This window comes from Hippopotamus amphibius, chromosome 9 (genome assembly GCF_030028045.1).
Source record: "Hippopotamus amphibius kiboko isolate mHipAmp2 chromosome 9, mHipAmp2.hap2, whole genome shotgun sequence".
Lineage (NCBI taxonomy): Eukaryota > Metazoa > Chordata > Mammalia > Artiodactyla > Hippopotamidae > Hippopotamus > Hippopotamus amphibius.
Genome location: NC_080194.1, coordinates 113,349,495 through 113,363,069, shown reverse-complemented (window position 1 = coordinate 113,363,069; position 13,575 = coordinate 113,349,495). Strand labels below are relative to the sequence as shown.

General features: G+C 61.6%; 3 protein-coding genes across 8 annotated transcripts; all 3 read right to left on the bottom strand.

Annotated features, from left to right (window-relative positions):
- Window positions 1-110: 110 nt before the first annotated feature.
- Window positions 111-3,146, bottom strand: PAGR1 (PAXIP1 associated glutamate rich protein 1). 2 transcript variants are annotated; one of them, XM_057695876.1, is made up of 4 exons: window positions 2,813-2,914; window positions 1,993-2,494; window positions 1,710-1,792; window positions 111-867 (listed from the first exon to the last, which is right to left on the bottom strand). In XM_057695876.1, the coding sequence occupies exons 2-4, from the start codon at window positions 2,472-2,474 to the stop codon at window positions 668-670; spliced, it is 765 nt and encodes a 254-aa protein (XP_057551859.1). In that variant the 5' UTR covers window positions 2,475-2,494; window positions 2,813-2,914; the 3' UTR covers window positions 111-667. The 2 variants fall into 2 exon arrangements, with proteins under 2 accessions (XP_057551859.1, XP_057551858.1); XM_057695875.1 differs by having other exon boundaries at window positions 1,993-3,146.
- PRRT2 (proline rich transmembrane protein 2) lies at window positions 3,132-6,764 on the bottom strand. The gene is given in 5 exon segments (XM_057695877.1): window positions 3,132-4,347; window positions 4,350-4,456; window positions 4,459-4,612; window positions 4,998-5,947; window positions 6,628-6,764. Coding segments are annotated over 4 exon segments (1,194 nt in total). The 5' UTR covers window positions 5,883-5,947; window positions 6,628-6,764; the 3' UTR covers window positions 3,132-4,299.
- A 1,150-nt stretch (window positions 6,765-7,914) lies between these two features.
- Window positions 7,915-13,524, bottom strand: MAZ (MYC associated zinc finger protein). 5 transcript variants are annotated; one of them, XM_057750188.1, is made up of 7 exons: window positions 12,928-13,524; window positions 12,210-12,296; window positions 11,270-12,126; window positions 10,790-10,853; window positions 10,344-10,515; window positions 9,323-9,547; window positions 8,884-9,012 (listed from the first exon to the last, which is right to left on the bottom strand). In XM_057750188.1, the coding sequence occupies exons 1-6, from the start codon at window positions 12,961-12,963 to the stop codon at window positions 9,345-9,347; spliced, it is 1,419 nt and encodes a 472-aa protein (XP_057606171.1). In that variant the 5' UTR covers window positions 12,964-13,524; the 3' UTR covers window positions 8,884-9,012; window positions 9,323-9,344. The 5 variants fall into 5 exon arrangements, with proteins under 5 accessions (XP_057606172.1, XP_057606176.1, XP_057606171.1 ...); XM_057750189.1 differs by lacking the exon at window positions 9,323-9,547 and having other exon boundaries at window positions 7,915-9,012; window positions 12,928-13,502; XM_057750192.1 differs by lacking the exon at window positions 12,928-13,524 and having other exon boundaries at window positions 12,210-12,526.
- Window positions 13,525-13,575: the final 51 nt, after the last annotated feature.

Genomic DNA, 13,575 nt, shown 5'->3' with positions numbered 1-13,575 from the left:
AGTTCACATTTACCCCATGTGGCTTTAATTTCCCAATCTGGGTGAGTACAATTCTGCCTCTCCACAACTGCTTCGGCTCCAGCTGCAGCCCCTCCTCTAAAAGAAGTTAACTTGGTTTGGTTGTTGTTGTTTTTAATGTATATTAGTGTCACAGTGATGTGAAATAATCTTTTTTTTAACATGCAATAAACTGCATATGTTTAGAGTGTACAATTTGGTATCCCAGTCTCCCAGTTCATCCCCTCCAACCCTCCCCACTTTCCCCACTTGGTGTCCATATGTTTGTTCTCTACATCTGGGTCTCTATTTCTGCCTTGCAAACTGGTTGATGTGTACCATTTTTCTATATTCCGCATATATGTGTTAATATACGATAGTTGTTTTTCTCTTTCTGACTTACTTCACTCTGTATGACAGTCTCTAGGTCCATCCATGTCTCTACAAATGTAACTTGGTATTTTTTATTTTCGATTCAGAAAATTCAGCCCAGGTCTCCAAACAGATGTTCAATAGAAAACAGAAACACACACACATGTGTCCTCTTTCTGGCAAGGTGCCGTGCTGGGAGCTTGGAGTGTGTCTCCTCTTCCCAAGTTTCCCAGCGCCCTGGGTTAGGGAAGGAGGGCCAAGGCCCCAGCAGGCAGACACTGCACCCGAAGGGCAGCACTCAGTATTTCCGCTGCCGGGGGAAGAGACTACTTCCTGAGGACCGGAGCGGGGGGCTGGTGGGGCTGGCATCCTCTGAGTCCAGGCTGAAGAGGTCCCTGCCGGTACGAAGGATCTGCTCCTCCAGCTTCTTGTGTCGCTTCATATCTGAGAGGACCTTGTCCAGGCGGGCCTCCCGTTTCTGGCTCCGGGCTGAGCTTCCTGGAGCAGGGGAAGGTGAGACATGTGGAAGGGAGTGCACCAGACCTGCCTGGATCTTACTAATCACTTGCGGAGCTCATGAAACACACAGATTTCCGGACCTGTCATGGAGATTCTGAGGTTTAGGGTTGGGGCCTCAGATGGGGTGGGCGGTGAGGGTTTGAATTATGAGAAGGGGCCAGAAATGTGATGACCCGGGGGGAGCAGCGTCCCAGGCAGCGGACGAGCAAGTGCAAAAGCTCCAGGGCAGGAACAGGGAGGTCTGTTTAAAACAGAGAAGGGATACAACTTATATTTTGAAACATAAACCAGTCTCTAGTTGCTGAGACTGGCGGCGGGAAGACCAGTCAGGAGCTACCACAACTATCCAGGCGCCAGAGCTGGTGGCTTGGATGAGGGTATTGTGTCCTGTTAAAGGTAGGGAGTAGCAGTTGAACTTGGAAATGTGGAGGCGGAGCTAACAAGACTTGCTGCTGGCTTGAATGTTGGGATAAAAGAGAAATCAAGAATGGCTCCGAGGGTAAATTCTAGGGAGGCACATGGGATCAAATTAGGAGATGTACACAGTAGTGTAAGGATGTGGATCTAGATAATAAAGATAATGACTTGGACTTCTGGGGGACTGAGATCAAAGGAGTGGGAAGAATGATGGAATTCTGTGATAGGGGACCACCTAAGCTGGAAGGATGGCACCTCTGGGTGCATGCTCTCTCCTGAAACTACAAGTTGTGTAGATACCAAGGCTCCAAGCAAAGGGCACTTTTAGGGAGTCACTTTCTAAGTAAGTGGGAGCAGAGGCCCTTCAACACCCCCCTTCCCCAATTCTCCCCTCTTGTCTGTACCTGGGGTGCGTCTCCGGTCAATCAGGGAGTCCTTTGGTGTCATTGGCTCATCGTCAAAGTCAAATTCTGTGGGCATGTGCGGTCTGGGACAGGTGGATAGAGAGTGAAGGGTGAAGGTAGTCCCCCCCAAACACCCACACTTCTCCCCAGCCTGCTGGCTGTTCCCCTCCGGCTCTCTTTCCTCCCTTCATTTCCCGTGCTCCTGGGTCCCATCTCCCCTCCCTACTTCCTCCCAGCATCAGGGAAGCAGCCCCAAGGACAAGGTGTAAGGGTGTGCCCTCACTTTTCCTCTTCCTCCTCTTTGGCCTCCGGTTCCTCATCGGACCTCTCCTCTTCACTCGGGGCGTCGGGCGTGGGTGGCCGGCGGGGCAGGATCTCAGCCTGAAGCTCCAGGGTACCGTGGGCAGCCAGCAACTCATAGAGCCGTTGGATTTCGGAGGGGGGTGGCATCCAGGACTGCCCATCCGCGGGCAGCTCCACCTCTTCATCGCTGCAGGGCACGCACCAGTCCTCGGATTCTCCCTTGGCATGCTCTTCCCCCTCAGTGCTGGGGGCTTCTCCCTGCACCTCCTCGGCCCCGGACCCCTCATGCTCAGCCTCCTCCCGTCCTCCTTCCCCCTCTTCCTCGGCTTGATCGGCCGAAGCAGAGGGACCTCCAGTATCCTCCACGGCCAGGGCCTGGAGGCCGGAGGTCACTTCCCCTTCTTCGGAGAGAGACGCCGCCGTGGTGCCTGCAATGTCTCCATGGCCCCGGACAAGGGACATATGCCACTAGGGCAGGGGCCCTGCGATGACAGATGTAGGAATACTAAGCCGGGGGTCCCCCCCAACAAGGGTTGGGCTCCCCGGGGTTTAGGGAATGTCTCTCTAACCAATCAGACTCCAACAGCAGTCCCTGCAAACAGACCGCCGGTTCCCAGGAGGGGGCGCTCAGTCCCCTCCAAGGACCCCGCCCCCAAGGATCGATATCCGGTACGTCGATGTTTCCAGGCCGGAGAGGGGCGGACCTGCTCTTCCCGCCTTCACACAGCCCCCCTCTACACCTGGATCCAGCACCCTCCCCCCACACCGCAAAGTTTCGCCACCTCAGCTGCCGTACGCACCTGGAGCTAAGACCCGCCTCCCGGGCTGCGCAGGGTCACAGTACGCAGGCGCACAGAGATGGCGCGGGAGGTTCCGCTTTGGTCAAAGCTACTTGGAAGAGGAACGCAAGGGAAGGCTCGCACATGCGCAGGTAGGCGCTCCGGAATGAGAGGCTTCGGCCCACAGAAAAGATGGCCACCGGGGCGGCGCATGCGCAAACCACCCAGTAGGCTCTGCCCAAAAGGAGGCAGTACCTCCCGGCCCCCGCGGCGCACGCACGTTAAGGACCAACTGAGGCTGGAGGCGAGTCTCATGCAGTCTCCGTTTATTGGTGTTTCAGACTCATGCAGCATCCGGCATACAAAAAGGGAGAATCAGTTTGATGTATCCTCGTTTTTTGTTTTTAGACTTAGGTTTTTCTCCTACACTTTTCTTTTTTTAGGAAAAAAAAAAAAAACCCGCCAACTCCGAACCGTGTTGTGGGTCGGTCCCCGCCTCCCCAGCGGACTGTCGCGTGCAACAAACCTCTCTCGTCCTCTTAGAAAATAATCATAGACCTCTCTGCCCCGCCCTTGCTCCTTGGGAGCTTTGGTCCTATTTTTTGGGTTCTTTCGTTACAAAGCACGTGAATGACCCCAGCCCTGAAGAGTTCGCTGACTGGGTTAAAAAGCCCAGGTGGGGCAGGTCTACTCAGGCTGCCCGGGGAGGGTCAGCAGCCGCGCCCCTCCCTTCTCCCAGGTGCGTGTTCGGAACAGTACTCGCCACCCCTGCACAAGTCTCCAAACGAGGCCTGGCTTGCCAGCTCTGCGACCCCGAGGCACCCTGGGGGCGTCCGGACCTGGGTGGTCCCAGCTGAGAACAGTCGGAGCCCGGGCTAGGGAGCCCTCTCCTGACACCGCTCCCCTCCCCCAGCCTGATCTAAGTGCTGGAGTTTTTGCAGAATAAACGGTGGAGGAGGGTGGAGAAGAGGGTGTTGAGGGGAGATGAGGAGGCAGGAAGAGGAAGGGGGCGGAGGCTGTGGAGAGGGAAGGGGAGATAAATAGGGAGAGAAGGAAGAAAGGAATGGGGGAGGGTGCTGAGACAATGAAAGTTGGGAAAGGGAGGCCAGGGTTGAGGTGCAGGAAATTCGGGAGGTTATAGTGCAGGAAGGCAGGGAGGGATGCAGGGAGGCTGAGAGCAGAGAGAGTCTGGGAGATGTTCAGGGAGGTTTCCAGAAGTGCAAGGAGGTTTCCAGAAGTGCAGGAATAGGGAAGCCGAGAGGCTGGAGGGGATGCAGGCAGAAGTGCAGGGAGGTTGGAAACAGTGCAGGGAGAAGGGAGGCCTACGGTTGGCAGAGGAGCCTGGCAGGATGCAGGAGCAGGAAAGAAGCTGTAAACAAGGCCGCTCAGGATCCCTTGGTCCCTATGGGTGCGGGCCTGGGCCATGGATTGGGCTCCCCCCAGGGGAGGATGGGCCCAAGGCAGCTCCCAACAGGAAAAAAAAGTCTTGGAATGCAGGGCAGAGCCCCTCACTTATACACTGTGGGAGAGGAGAGGGAGGGACAGACAGAGAAGGTTGGGGGGCGGGGGGAGACAAGGAGAGACAAAGAAGTAGGGAGGACAGACAGGAGAGAGCAGGGGCAGGGGTTAGTAAATCTGCCCTTGCCAACCCTTCCATTCCCCCCGGCCTGTCCCAGACCCCCACTCACCGCCTAAGTTGATGACGCAGGAGGCGATGATGATGAGGACCCCCCCTACCAGCGCCACGATGCTTAAGAGCTTGGCCACACGACCCAGACGCTGGGCCCCATCCACGTCCCCCTGCTGCAGGCTGTTCCGGGACTGGGGTTAGGGTGAAGGGTGGGGGCGCCAGCCCAGGTCAGGAGAAGCCAGCCCAGCAGGGATCAGGTGTAAGAGTCATCCAGAGGCGATAGGCCAGCCGGTGGACAGTGGTTAAGGGAGGAGGGGAGTTAGAGAGGCAGCAGGAGGAGGGCACAGGTCAGTAAGGCTGTAGGAAATGTCTCAACTTCCCTCCCACCTGAAGGGGTAGGGCTCAGAAGGTGAAGTCCTAGGAAGAGGCAAGGAAAGGCCCTGTAAGTGGGAAAGTGAGGTCCATGCAGGGGGTGGGGGTCGGGGGGAAGGCGAAGTTACTCATGGGGCTCTGTCCCAGCTCTGGCAGGAAGCTGGGACCCACAGCAGGCCTGGGCCAGGGTCCCGTGGGGCTCACCATGACGGCATAAGCGAAGGCCACGATGTTGACAGGCCACATGGGGCAGAAGCAGGACAGGATGGCGAGGATGATGTAGTCCCGAGGTTTCTGGGTGCCTTCACCCCCCTCCACCCCAGACCCTGCCAGCTGGGAGCTAGGGTGGCGGCTCAGGCTACCTCGGGGAGATCCTGAATGCCCACTGTGAGCCCTTCCTAGTCGATCTTCGTCAACCAGCTGCTGCAGCACACGGGGTGGAGCCCCATTGGCTGGGGGGGGTTTTGTTGAGGGTGGTGAGCGAGGTTGGGGGGCTGGACCCTCTTCCCCATCACCATCACCGGTCTGCAGGGGAACCACTGCCCCATTCTCTTGCTTTTCCCCCACGCTGTCAGTCAGGACCTCAGAGGTGGGGTCCACCTGGGCAGGGGGCTCTGGCTGAAGGGCTGGATGGGAGATGAGCTGGGAAGCTGGCTGGGGGTCTGGCTGGGGAGCAGGCTCTGAGACTGGCTCGAGTGGGGTTGCAGATTCCAGGTTGGACCCCGGGTCTGCAGTGGCCTCTTTGCTCACTCCTGGCTTGGATGCTAGCTCTTGGCATGTTTCTTCGGTGCTGGAGTTGGCCTTTGATTCCCCTCCTGGGCTTGAGCTGAGGTCTCTGGCCTGAGCTGTTTCTGGGGCCCCGTTTGGGGTCTCTGTGGTTTCTGGAGCCAGCCCAGCCTTGGGCTCTGAGTCCACAGGGGCCCCAGTGATGTCTGGGCCTGGCTGCAGGGCCTCTGGCTCATCTGGGACCCCAGCTGGGACCTGCGGAGAGCCAGTTCTGGCTTCAGAATGGTCTGGCCCTTCTCCCTGGGTCTGGGGACCCCCTTCTACCCCCTTCATCTCAGAGACCTCAGAGCTGCTGGCTGCCATCTTGAGATAGGAGAGGGGAGAGGGCCTCTGTGGGAAGGATGGAGCAGCAGAGACAGCAGCAAATCCTGGAAGAGGAGACAGGCTTGGTGTGAGGAGGAAAGGTATCTCTCAGCACTGCAGCCCAAGAGGGCGATGCTCCTATCTCAGGGCCAGCCTTGAGCTGCCTCTGGGGAAAGGAAGAAAAGTTGGGGTTTCCTTTGCTTTGGGGTGGGACATCTCTGGGGAGGAGTGCTCTGCTCAGTCTTCTGGTTGGAGAGCCCTGGGAAGATGAACCCTTTTGTAAACAGGACCCTCCCCATGGTCTCTTCCTGGGTCCACGCAACAAGATCCAGACTCTCAGATCCTAACAGATACCGCAGCACCCCCAAATCAACAAGCTGTTCAGAGACCCATACACTCCGATTGGCAGACTGGACAGAGGACCCCGAAACTCGCATTCCACTCCCTCGGCATCCTCCCTTCCTCCCTGGACACCCAGCCGGTGCGGTTTTCTGGCTGCGCTTTTGGGGCGCAGACGCCCGCGCCCCTCCCTGGGGGACGTAGGCATCTCCTCTGAGCCCCTTCCCAGCCCCTCTCCCAGGGATTCCCGCGCCCCCGGGGGACCGGCGCCGCCTCTTCCCATTGGCGTGGCGCGCCCGGCACCACCAGCCAGTCCGCCAGGCGCCCGCATTCCCGCACAGCCCTCCCGGCGTCCGCTGTCTGTCCGTCCACTCCTACCCGCAGCCTCAGTCCATTCCCGTCTCACCTCGACGTCGGCCTCCAGACTGCTCCCGCTGCCGCCGCCGCCGCCGCCGCCGCCGCCGCCGCCACCACCGCGGTTGCAGCAGCCGCAGCCCGGGAGGGAGCAAGTCAGCGAGCGAGGAAGGGAGGCGGCGGGTCTTCCCCTCCCCTCTGCTCATCCCCTCCTCCCTTCCTTTCAGGTCCCCTCCCCTACGCTCCGCTGCCGCGCACCGCCCCCGCCCCTTGCACGCCTCCCGCCCCTCCCGGCCAGCTCGAGGGAGCCACGCGTGCCAGGCCCCGCGTTACCTGGGCAACCGGCCGGGGGACCACTCGCGCTCCCTTAGCCCTTCCCCCGCGCGCCTCCTGGGGGTGCCCCCTTCCCACGCCCCGGCCCCCTCCCGCCAACGGTCACCGGGGGTCCTGGCAGATGCAGGGGGTTGGGGGAAACGGAGAGGGGTCTGCGAGAGACAGGACCAGTGAGTCAGGCAGGACCAGGTGGAGGCATCCCTGCGAGCAGAAAGAAGGGGAGATGAGGCAAAACTTGGGGAGGCTGCAGAGGATGACCAGGGTGGGGTTTCAAGGGAAGGGAGCCTGCAGAAGAGGAAGTCTCTCTCTATCCCCAAGGAAGCAGAAGCAGAAATGGGTACTGGAAGGCTCCAGAAAAGGGTCCCTGGAAGGGTCAGAACAAGGACTGGGAAGGGAATTCCAAGGGGGCAGGGTAGAGGCTGCAAGGGCAGTCTGGAACAGCAGGAGAGGGTTGAAGCAGAGGAACCTGAGTAAGAGCAGGTTGGACCATGCCAAGAAAGAAGGGAACAAGTGGGGAGAAGTGCAGTTTTTATCCTCAATTTCATTGTTCCCACTCTTAGGGCTCAGAGTTGCCCAGTCTTTTTTGCAGCTACATCACCCACCATCACCTCCCAGGGCCTTAAGGGTGTGCAGGTATTTGGATGGGATCTGAGCAGCAGGCAATGGGTCTGGATGGGGGGAAGCAGAAAGCAACATTTATGTCCCACAACTGTTTAGGTTTCTGACCCAGGCCGCTTCAAATCTCCAGGGACTACTCTGGGCCTGTGCGTACTGGGTATTCCCCAGAGACTCTGGAGTCCTGGAACTTGCTCTCCACAGTCATTGGAGCCTCCACCCCACCCTGAATCTGGACTGCGGCCACTGGTGCTGCCTCTGGGGAAGGAGGAGCCACAGCCCCAGAACTGCACAGGGGCAGAGCAAGAGTGGGACTGACAACAGGCCTAAGAATCCCTTTGGGGTGGGGACAGGGGGCTTGGTGGCACCAATTCACTCACTGAGTCTGAGACAGGTTTTTATTTAAAATTTATTGTAATGGGGTCCGCGCAAAAGGAGGGGATGAAGGGTGGGGAACATGCAGGGGACACAGGAACACGATGACATGGCCAGGGCCACAGCTTCTGTCGTGGGGGAGAGGGATGAAAAGAAAAGGCCAGGGCTGGAGCTGGGGTGGAAGAGGGAAGGGGGAGACACTGTGGCTGCATTCCCCCCACCCCCAGGAAGCACCTCTAGTCCCTGGATCCCCCCCATTTACCCTGGCCCCCTAAGATTCCATCTCTTGTCCTGCCTCTGGCCCTAGTGGCTCCTTCTTTTGCTCCCCTTGACTTGTTTTCCCCGACAGATGCTCAAGCAGGATGATGTTTAGGGCCTGACCCCAAACAATCCCACCTTACGAAGGTACAATCTTTGCCTTCCCTGCTTCTGCCCCTTCTCAAATCTCACCTTTCCCCCTCTCTGGGACAGAATCTTTGATTTCCCTCCTTCCTCTCCTCCCTCCCCCTGGAAAAAAAAAAAAAGCACCAACTCCCCAGGGAGGGGCAGCAGACAGTAAGGGGGACACTGGAAGGAGGAGAGCAAGAAGGACCATCGAGGGAGAAGGTTCACAAATCCCTGGAAGGGCAGGGCAGGGGGTTACAGAGAGGAGAGGGGCTGAGGGCAGTGGCCTCTCCTGTCCTCTGCCACCCCTGCCCACTGTCCAGGGGGCCTCAACACAACCGAGGGGACAGGTGTGTGTGGGGTCAGGTCTGATAGGGAGAAGAGAGGAGCAGGAGAAACAAATCGTTAAAACCTAGCAAATTCCCCTAAGAAAACATTTCTTCCTCCTTTCCTTCTGGAGGCTCCTTGGTTGATGGGGGAAGTAGTGAGGAGTTGGTGGGAAGAGAGAGGGAAAGAGGAGATGGTACCAAGGGACTTTCCTCCATTCTCCCCTCTCCCCCCCACCAACTTGGAGCTCACCAGGGCTGGGAGGGAAGTGGCTGAGAGCTCACAGGCACCCCCTCGGCCCCCGAGAGGGAGCCCACAGCTGTGGGAGGGGCTGCCACTGCTGCTGCTGCCGCTGCTGCCGCCGCCGCCGCCGCTGCCGCCATTGGACAGACCTCACCTGTACCTGCATGGTGAGAAACACCAGATCACAGTGCGATCTGAATGGCAAGAGCCTTGCTCCTCGTCCCAGACTCTTTCCCAGACACCCTCCCCTGGGACACAGCCGTTGCTCACCTCCTGTTTGGTTCCCAGAGATTTCGGCCTGCATCCTTACCCCCAGTTCTCCTGAAAGGCCCTCCCTGTCCCCAGAAATCTCCCTAACTTGGGTGATAGGTGGGCATCCCTGGCCTTCCTAAGATCCCCTATTGGGCCCTTTGAGCCCCCTCGTCCCACACACCCCATCCCACCCCCCCCAGCCATGCCCCACGCCTTGCCTGGTGGGTGCGGGGGTCCCCCTCAGCAGGTGGGCTGTGGCTGGGGGGCGTCTCCCGGGACAGGGGGGGCGGCCCCCCCCAGATGGGTCTGCATGTGGCCGGCCAGCTGGGCAGGGGTCTTGCAGTGCACGCTGCACAGCTTGCACAGGATGCGGTCAGCCCGCGGGGCCTGGAGCCCATGGTCCTTCACCGCGTGGATGCGCAGGTATGCTGCCGTGGTGAAGCCTATGGGGGGGGGGGGTGGATTGGGATGGGGGGATCAGCCAGGCGGAGACCCCAGAGACAGGGTTGTTCTCCTAGGCTGGGGACGCCCTCCTCAGATGGCCGGGTCCTCCTCCCGCCACATCCTTGCTAGCCTGGGGCAACTACTCTGCTGGGACTGGTGGGCCATAGCCCCTCCCTGAGCTTGGGAAGTGGTTGAGTGGTATTGGTTTCTGGGCCTTGGTATCCACAAAGCCCATTCTCTGTGGCTGGGGGATGTCTCCTGGGGTGACAGGGCACTGATTCCTAGCCACTTGAAGAGTTGACCCTCAGCAGAGACGGCTGTGTCCCCTCCCTCCAGTGCCCCATATAGTCTCAGCCCAGTTACTCAGCGAAGAAGTGCAGGTTTAAAAGCAGCTTTCTCTGCTACTAGGACAGGGCGAGTACTTGTTAAATCCCTGCCATTGTACTCCACTTGCCCCAGGAGCTTAAGACAAGAACTTGTGGCTGCAAGGTTGAAACCTTTTCTTCTGACCCTTGGAAACTGGCTCTCTTGACTCTTTCCCCAAAGCAGTTGTGTCCCCCTCCCATCTCCCCACACCCACAAGTTGACTCTTTCTGGTAGATCATCACCTCCAGCCATAACCTCTTAGAACTGAGTGATGTTGCGTCGTCCCAATGTTGCTTCATTTGCTTTCTAAAGAGCTCTAGATGCCACGAGCTCTTGACTACAGCACCTTTAACCCACAACTGTGGAAGGGCCTCTGGTTTTTGTCCCCACCCTTTGTCCCTGGCCCTCCAGGCATCTCTCAGCATGTACCTTTGTTGCAGAGCTCACAGACATGGTGAGGGCCCTGGCTGTGCACCTTCATGTGGTCCGAAATATAAGCCGAGCTCAGCATCTTGCCGCACACATGACATGGCACCTTCTCCTCGTGTCGTACTGTGTGGGCCCGCAGTCGATCCTTCGTAGCAAAAGCTGCCTCACATTTCTGGGGAGGGGGGAGGGGCGTGGGGGGTGTCAGGAGAGTTAAAGCTTTGGGGAGTGGGTAGAGGGGGACAAGAGGTTAAAGGAATCAGAGCCTTGGGGATCTTTGATCTGTAGGAAATGGGAGTGAGATGAGAAGGCCTTTAAGAAGGGATGAGAAAATGGAGTGAAAAAGCAAAAAGGAGAGAGAGAAAAAGGGGGTCTGAGAGGCTGAACTCAGACAACTACAATGAGGATCAAAATCATGAAACCGGGACAGGAAGAGGCGGGCCTCCTACCTCACACTTGAAGGGCCGCTCTGTTGAGTGCACTTGTCTGACGTGACTGTTGAGGTGATCCGGCCTGGGGATACGTTGGGGTTTGGGTTAGGGCCCTGGGGTGTGGAGGTGTCCCCGAGTCTGCCTAAGTCAGTACATCAGCCCTTTCCATGGGTCCCCACATTCTCCGCCAAGCCCGGGGTTTCAGAGCCCTGGTAAGGCAGGAAATCCCTTCCCCTCCCCTCCTCTCGCGCAAGGCTGCCTCGGCTTCCTCCCACTCGAAGCTGTCCTACAACCCAAGGACCCACCTCCTTTGCTAAGTACCACCCCCTACTCCCTGGTAACCAGGAGAGGCTTTCCTCCCTCCTCCCTGGGAGTGGCTCCCTGTCCCCATCCTCAGAAACCTCCCTCCCTCCCCACCAGCCAAGGCCAGGCCACCTCCATCGCCGACCGTCCCTCCCTCCCCACCCGCCTAGTGGGCGGCCGAGGCCCCGTGCACACCGGGAGAAGCTCTTGCCACAGTGGGAGCAGTTGTAGGGCTTGTGCACAGCGCCGTCATGTGAGCGCACGTGGTAGCTCATGCGGTCCTTGCGCTTGAAGCGCTGCTGGCACACCGGGCACTGGTAGGGCTTCTCGTCCGAGTGCGACAGCTTGTGTCGGTTCAGGTGGTAGACGTCGCGGAAGGCCTTGCCGCACATCTCGCAGGCGTGGTTCTTCCGGATGCGCTTTCCCGAGGCGGTCGTGGTGACCACGCCACCGGCGGCCACTGCGGCCGCTCCGCCGCCGGCACCCGCTTCTCCCCCTCCCCCGCCGGCTCCGCTCAGCTGGGGCACGCTCAGGAGGCTCAGGGGCACCATGGTGGGCATCTTCATAGCACCCGAGGGGACCCGGCCGGCTTTGGCTCCCGTGTGGATGGCCTCGTGCCTCCGGAGATTGTAGCCGTTCTTGAACTCCTTGGCGCACAGAGCGCAGATGTAGGGCCCCTTGCTCTTTGTCTTCTTCTCCAAGGCAGATGCGACCGGGGCCACGGCGACCGTCGAGGTTGGGGCAACGACGGCGGTGGCCGCGGCTGCGGCGATCGTGGCGGCAGAGACAGGGGGCGCGGCCTCGGCGGCGGGCGCCGACACCGGCGGGGGCGGCGGAGGGGGCGCCGGGGGCTGCTTTAGAGCCGCTGTGTCCACAGTGGAGGCGGCGGCCGGGGCCGGGGGCGCAGCAGCGACGGCGGCGGCGGCGGCGGCGGCAGCGGCGGCAGCGGCGGCGGCGGCGGACTCCTGGGCGGCGGCGAGAACCGGGAGCAAGTCCACCTGGAGGGGCTCGGCCGCCGGGGCCTGGGGCGTGGGCGGGGGCGCCGGCGCGGCCTGCGAAGACAAGGCGCCGTGTGGGCCGCGGCCGCGGGTCGGCGCCCTCCCGGCCCGGCCCGCCACGGCCGGCCCCTACTCACCTGGAACGGACTCTGGGCGCAGCCCTGGGAGGCAAAGAAGCGGGACTGGAGCTCAGCCCCGACCTGCAGGGGGTTCTGGGCGTGACCCTGAGGTGGCGGGAAGGAGTTCATGAGGCCGCCCACCCCCCGGGAGTCCAGGCCCAGCACGGGGAAGGGGGGGGCCAGCAGCGTGCAAGGGAACACGGGGAACATGGCCTCGGCCACGGCGGGGCCCCCGGGGCTCAGCGGGGGCCGGGGGCGCGGGCCGCGCGGGGCCCGGGCTCGGGGCGCCGCCCCCGGCCGGCCGGGCTGGGCCGCGCCGAACGCATGGCCCGCGGGCCGCCCCGCCGCCCGCGCACCCCGGCCGGCGGGAGGGAGGGAGGGAAGGAGGGCGCCTGGCGGGCCGCGGAGCGCGGCGGCGACGGCGGCGGCGACGCCCCCTGGGTGGGGGCGGGAGGCCCCGCGGGGCCGGGGGCCGGGGGCGGGGGCCCGGGCGGCGGCGGCGGCGGCGGCGGCGGTTGGAGCCTGGCGGGGCGGGGTGGGGGGAGCGAGGGAGCAGCCTCGGCCCCCGCCGCGCGCGCGCCCAGCCGGCGCCTCGGGGAGGGCGGGGGAGGGCGCGAGGGAGGGAGGGGGACAGCTGCGCGCGCACCGGGCGCGCGGAGGGGGGGGTGGGACGGGAGGGAGGGCGGGCGGGAGGGGGTGTGGGAAGGGGGGGTGGGGCGGGGGAGGGGGTTGTTACCTGGAAGATGAAGCTGCTCCAGTTGCCTGGATCCATGGCGGAGGGAGGGAGGGAGGTGGCTCGCGCTCACCCTGGGGCGGGAGGAGGAGGAGGCGGTAGTGGGGGAGGGGGAACCCAGGGAGGAGGCGCGCGGGGCGGGCGGGAGGGGGGAAGGAGGAGGAGGGTGGGGGGAGCGGAGCACACTGCGCGCGGGGAGGGCGGGCGGGGGGCGCGAGGACACACAAGAGGCTGGAGCGGGCGCGAGCGCGAGCGCGCGCGAGGCCAGCGGGAGGGGGGAGGTACGAGAGGGACTCTGGCGGGAGGAGGGACGGGGGAGCCACCCAGCAGCCGGAGTCGCCCCAAGCGCGAGACCCCTGAGACGGCCGCTGATTGGCTGACGATGGCGCAGGTGGTGGGCGCGCGGGAGACGGGGAAGCTTCGCTCTTCCCCCCCCTCAAAGATTCCACCCCCCGCCTCCCTCCGCCAGCGGCCGTTATTTCGCGCGCACGCGCACAAACTCGCTGTCGTTGCCGAGCGGGAGAATAGGGGAGCGCGCGCCGGGGTACGGATGGGGCGGGGCTAAGCTCTAAGCGCGCGCCCGCCTAACGGTCGTCGTCCTCGGGCTTTCGCGGCAGCTTTTTGTTTCCTCTCGGCCACCGTCCCTTCCCC

Bases quoted from the DNA above. Each gene is read 5' to 3' on its own strand.
- PAGR1 (XM_057695875.1), bottom strand. From the start codon at position 2,474: ATGTCCCTTGTCCGGGGCCATGGAGACATTGCAGGCACCACGGCGGCG. The intron at 1,793-1,992 runs GTGAGGGCACAC...CACCTGTCCCAG, and splicing joins AAAGAGGAGGAAGAGGAAAA to ACCGCACATGCCCACAGAAT. The intron at 868-1,709 runs GTACAGACAAGA...CCCCTGCTCCAG, and splicing joins TGACCGGAGACGCACCCCAG to GAAGCTCAGCCCGGAGCCAG.
- MAZ (XM_057750192.1), bottom strand. From the start codon at position 12,401: ATGTTCCCCGTGTTCCCTTGCACGCTGCTGGCCCCCCCCTTCCCCGTG. The intron at 10,516-10,789 runs GTAGGAGGCCCG...CCCCCTCCCCAG, and splicing joins AGCGGCCCTTCAAGTGTGAG to AAATGTGAGGCAGCTTTTGC. The intron at 9,548-10,343 runs GTACATGCTGAG...CCCCCCCCATAG, and splicing joins CTGTGAGCTCTGCAACAAAG to GCTTCACCACGGCAGCATAC.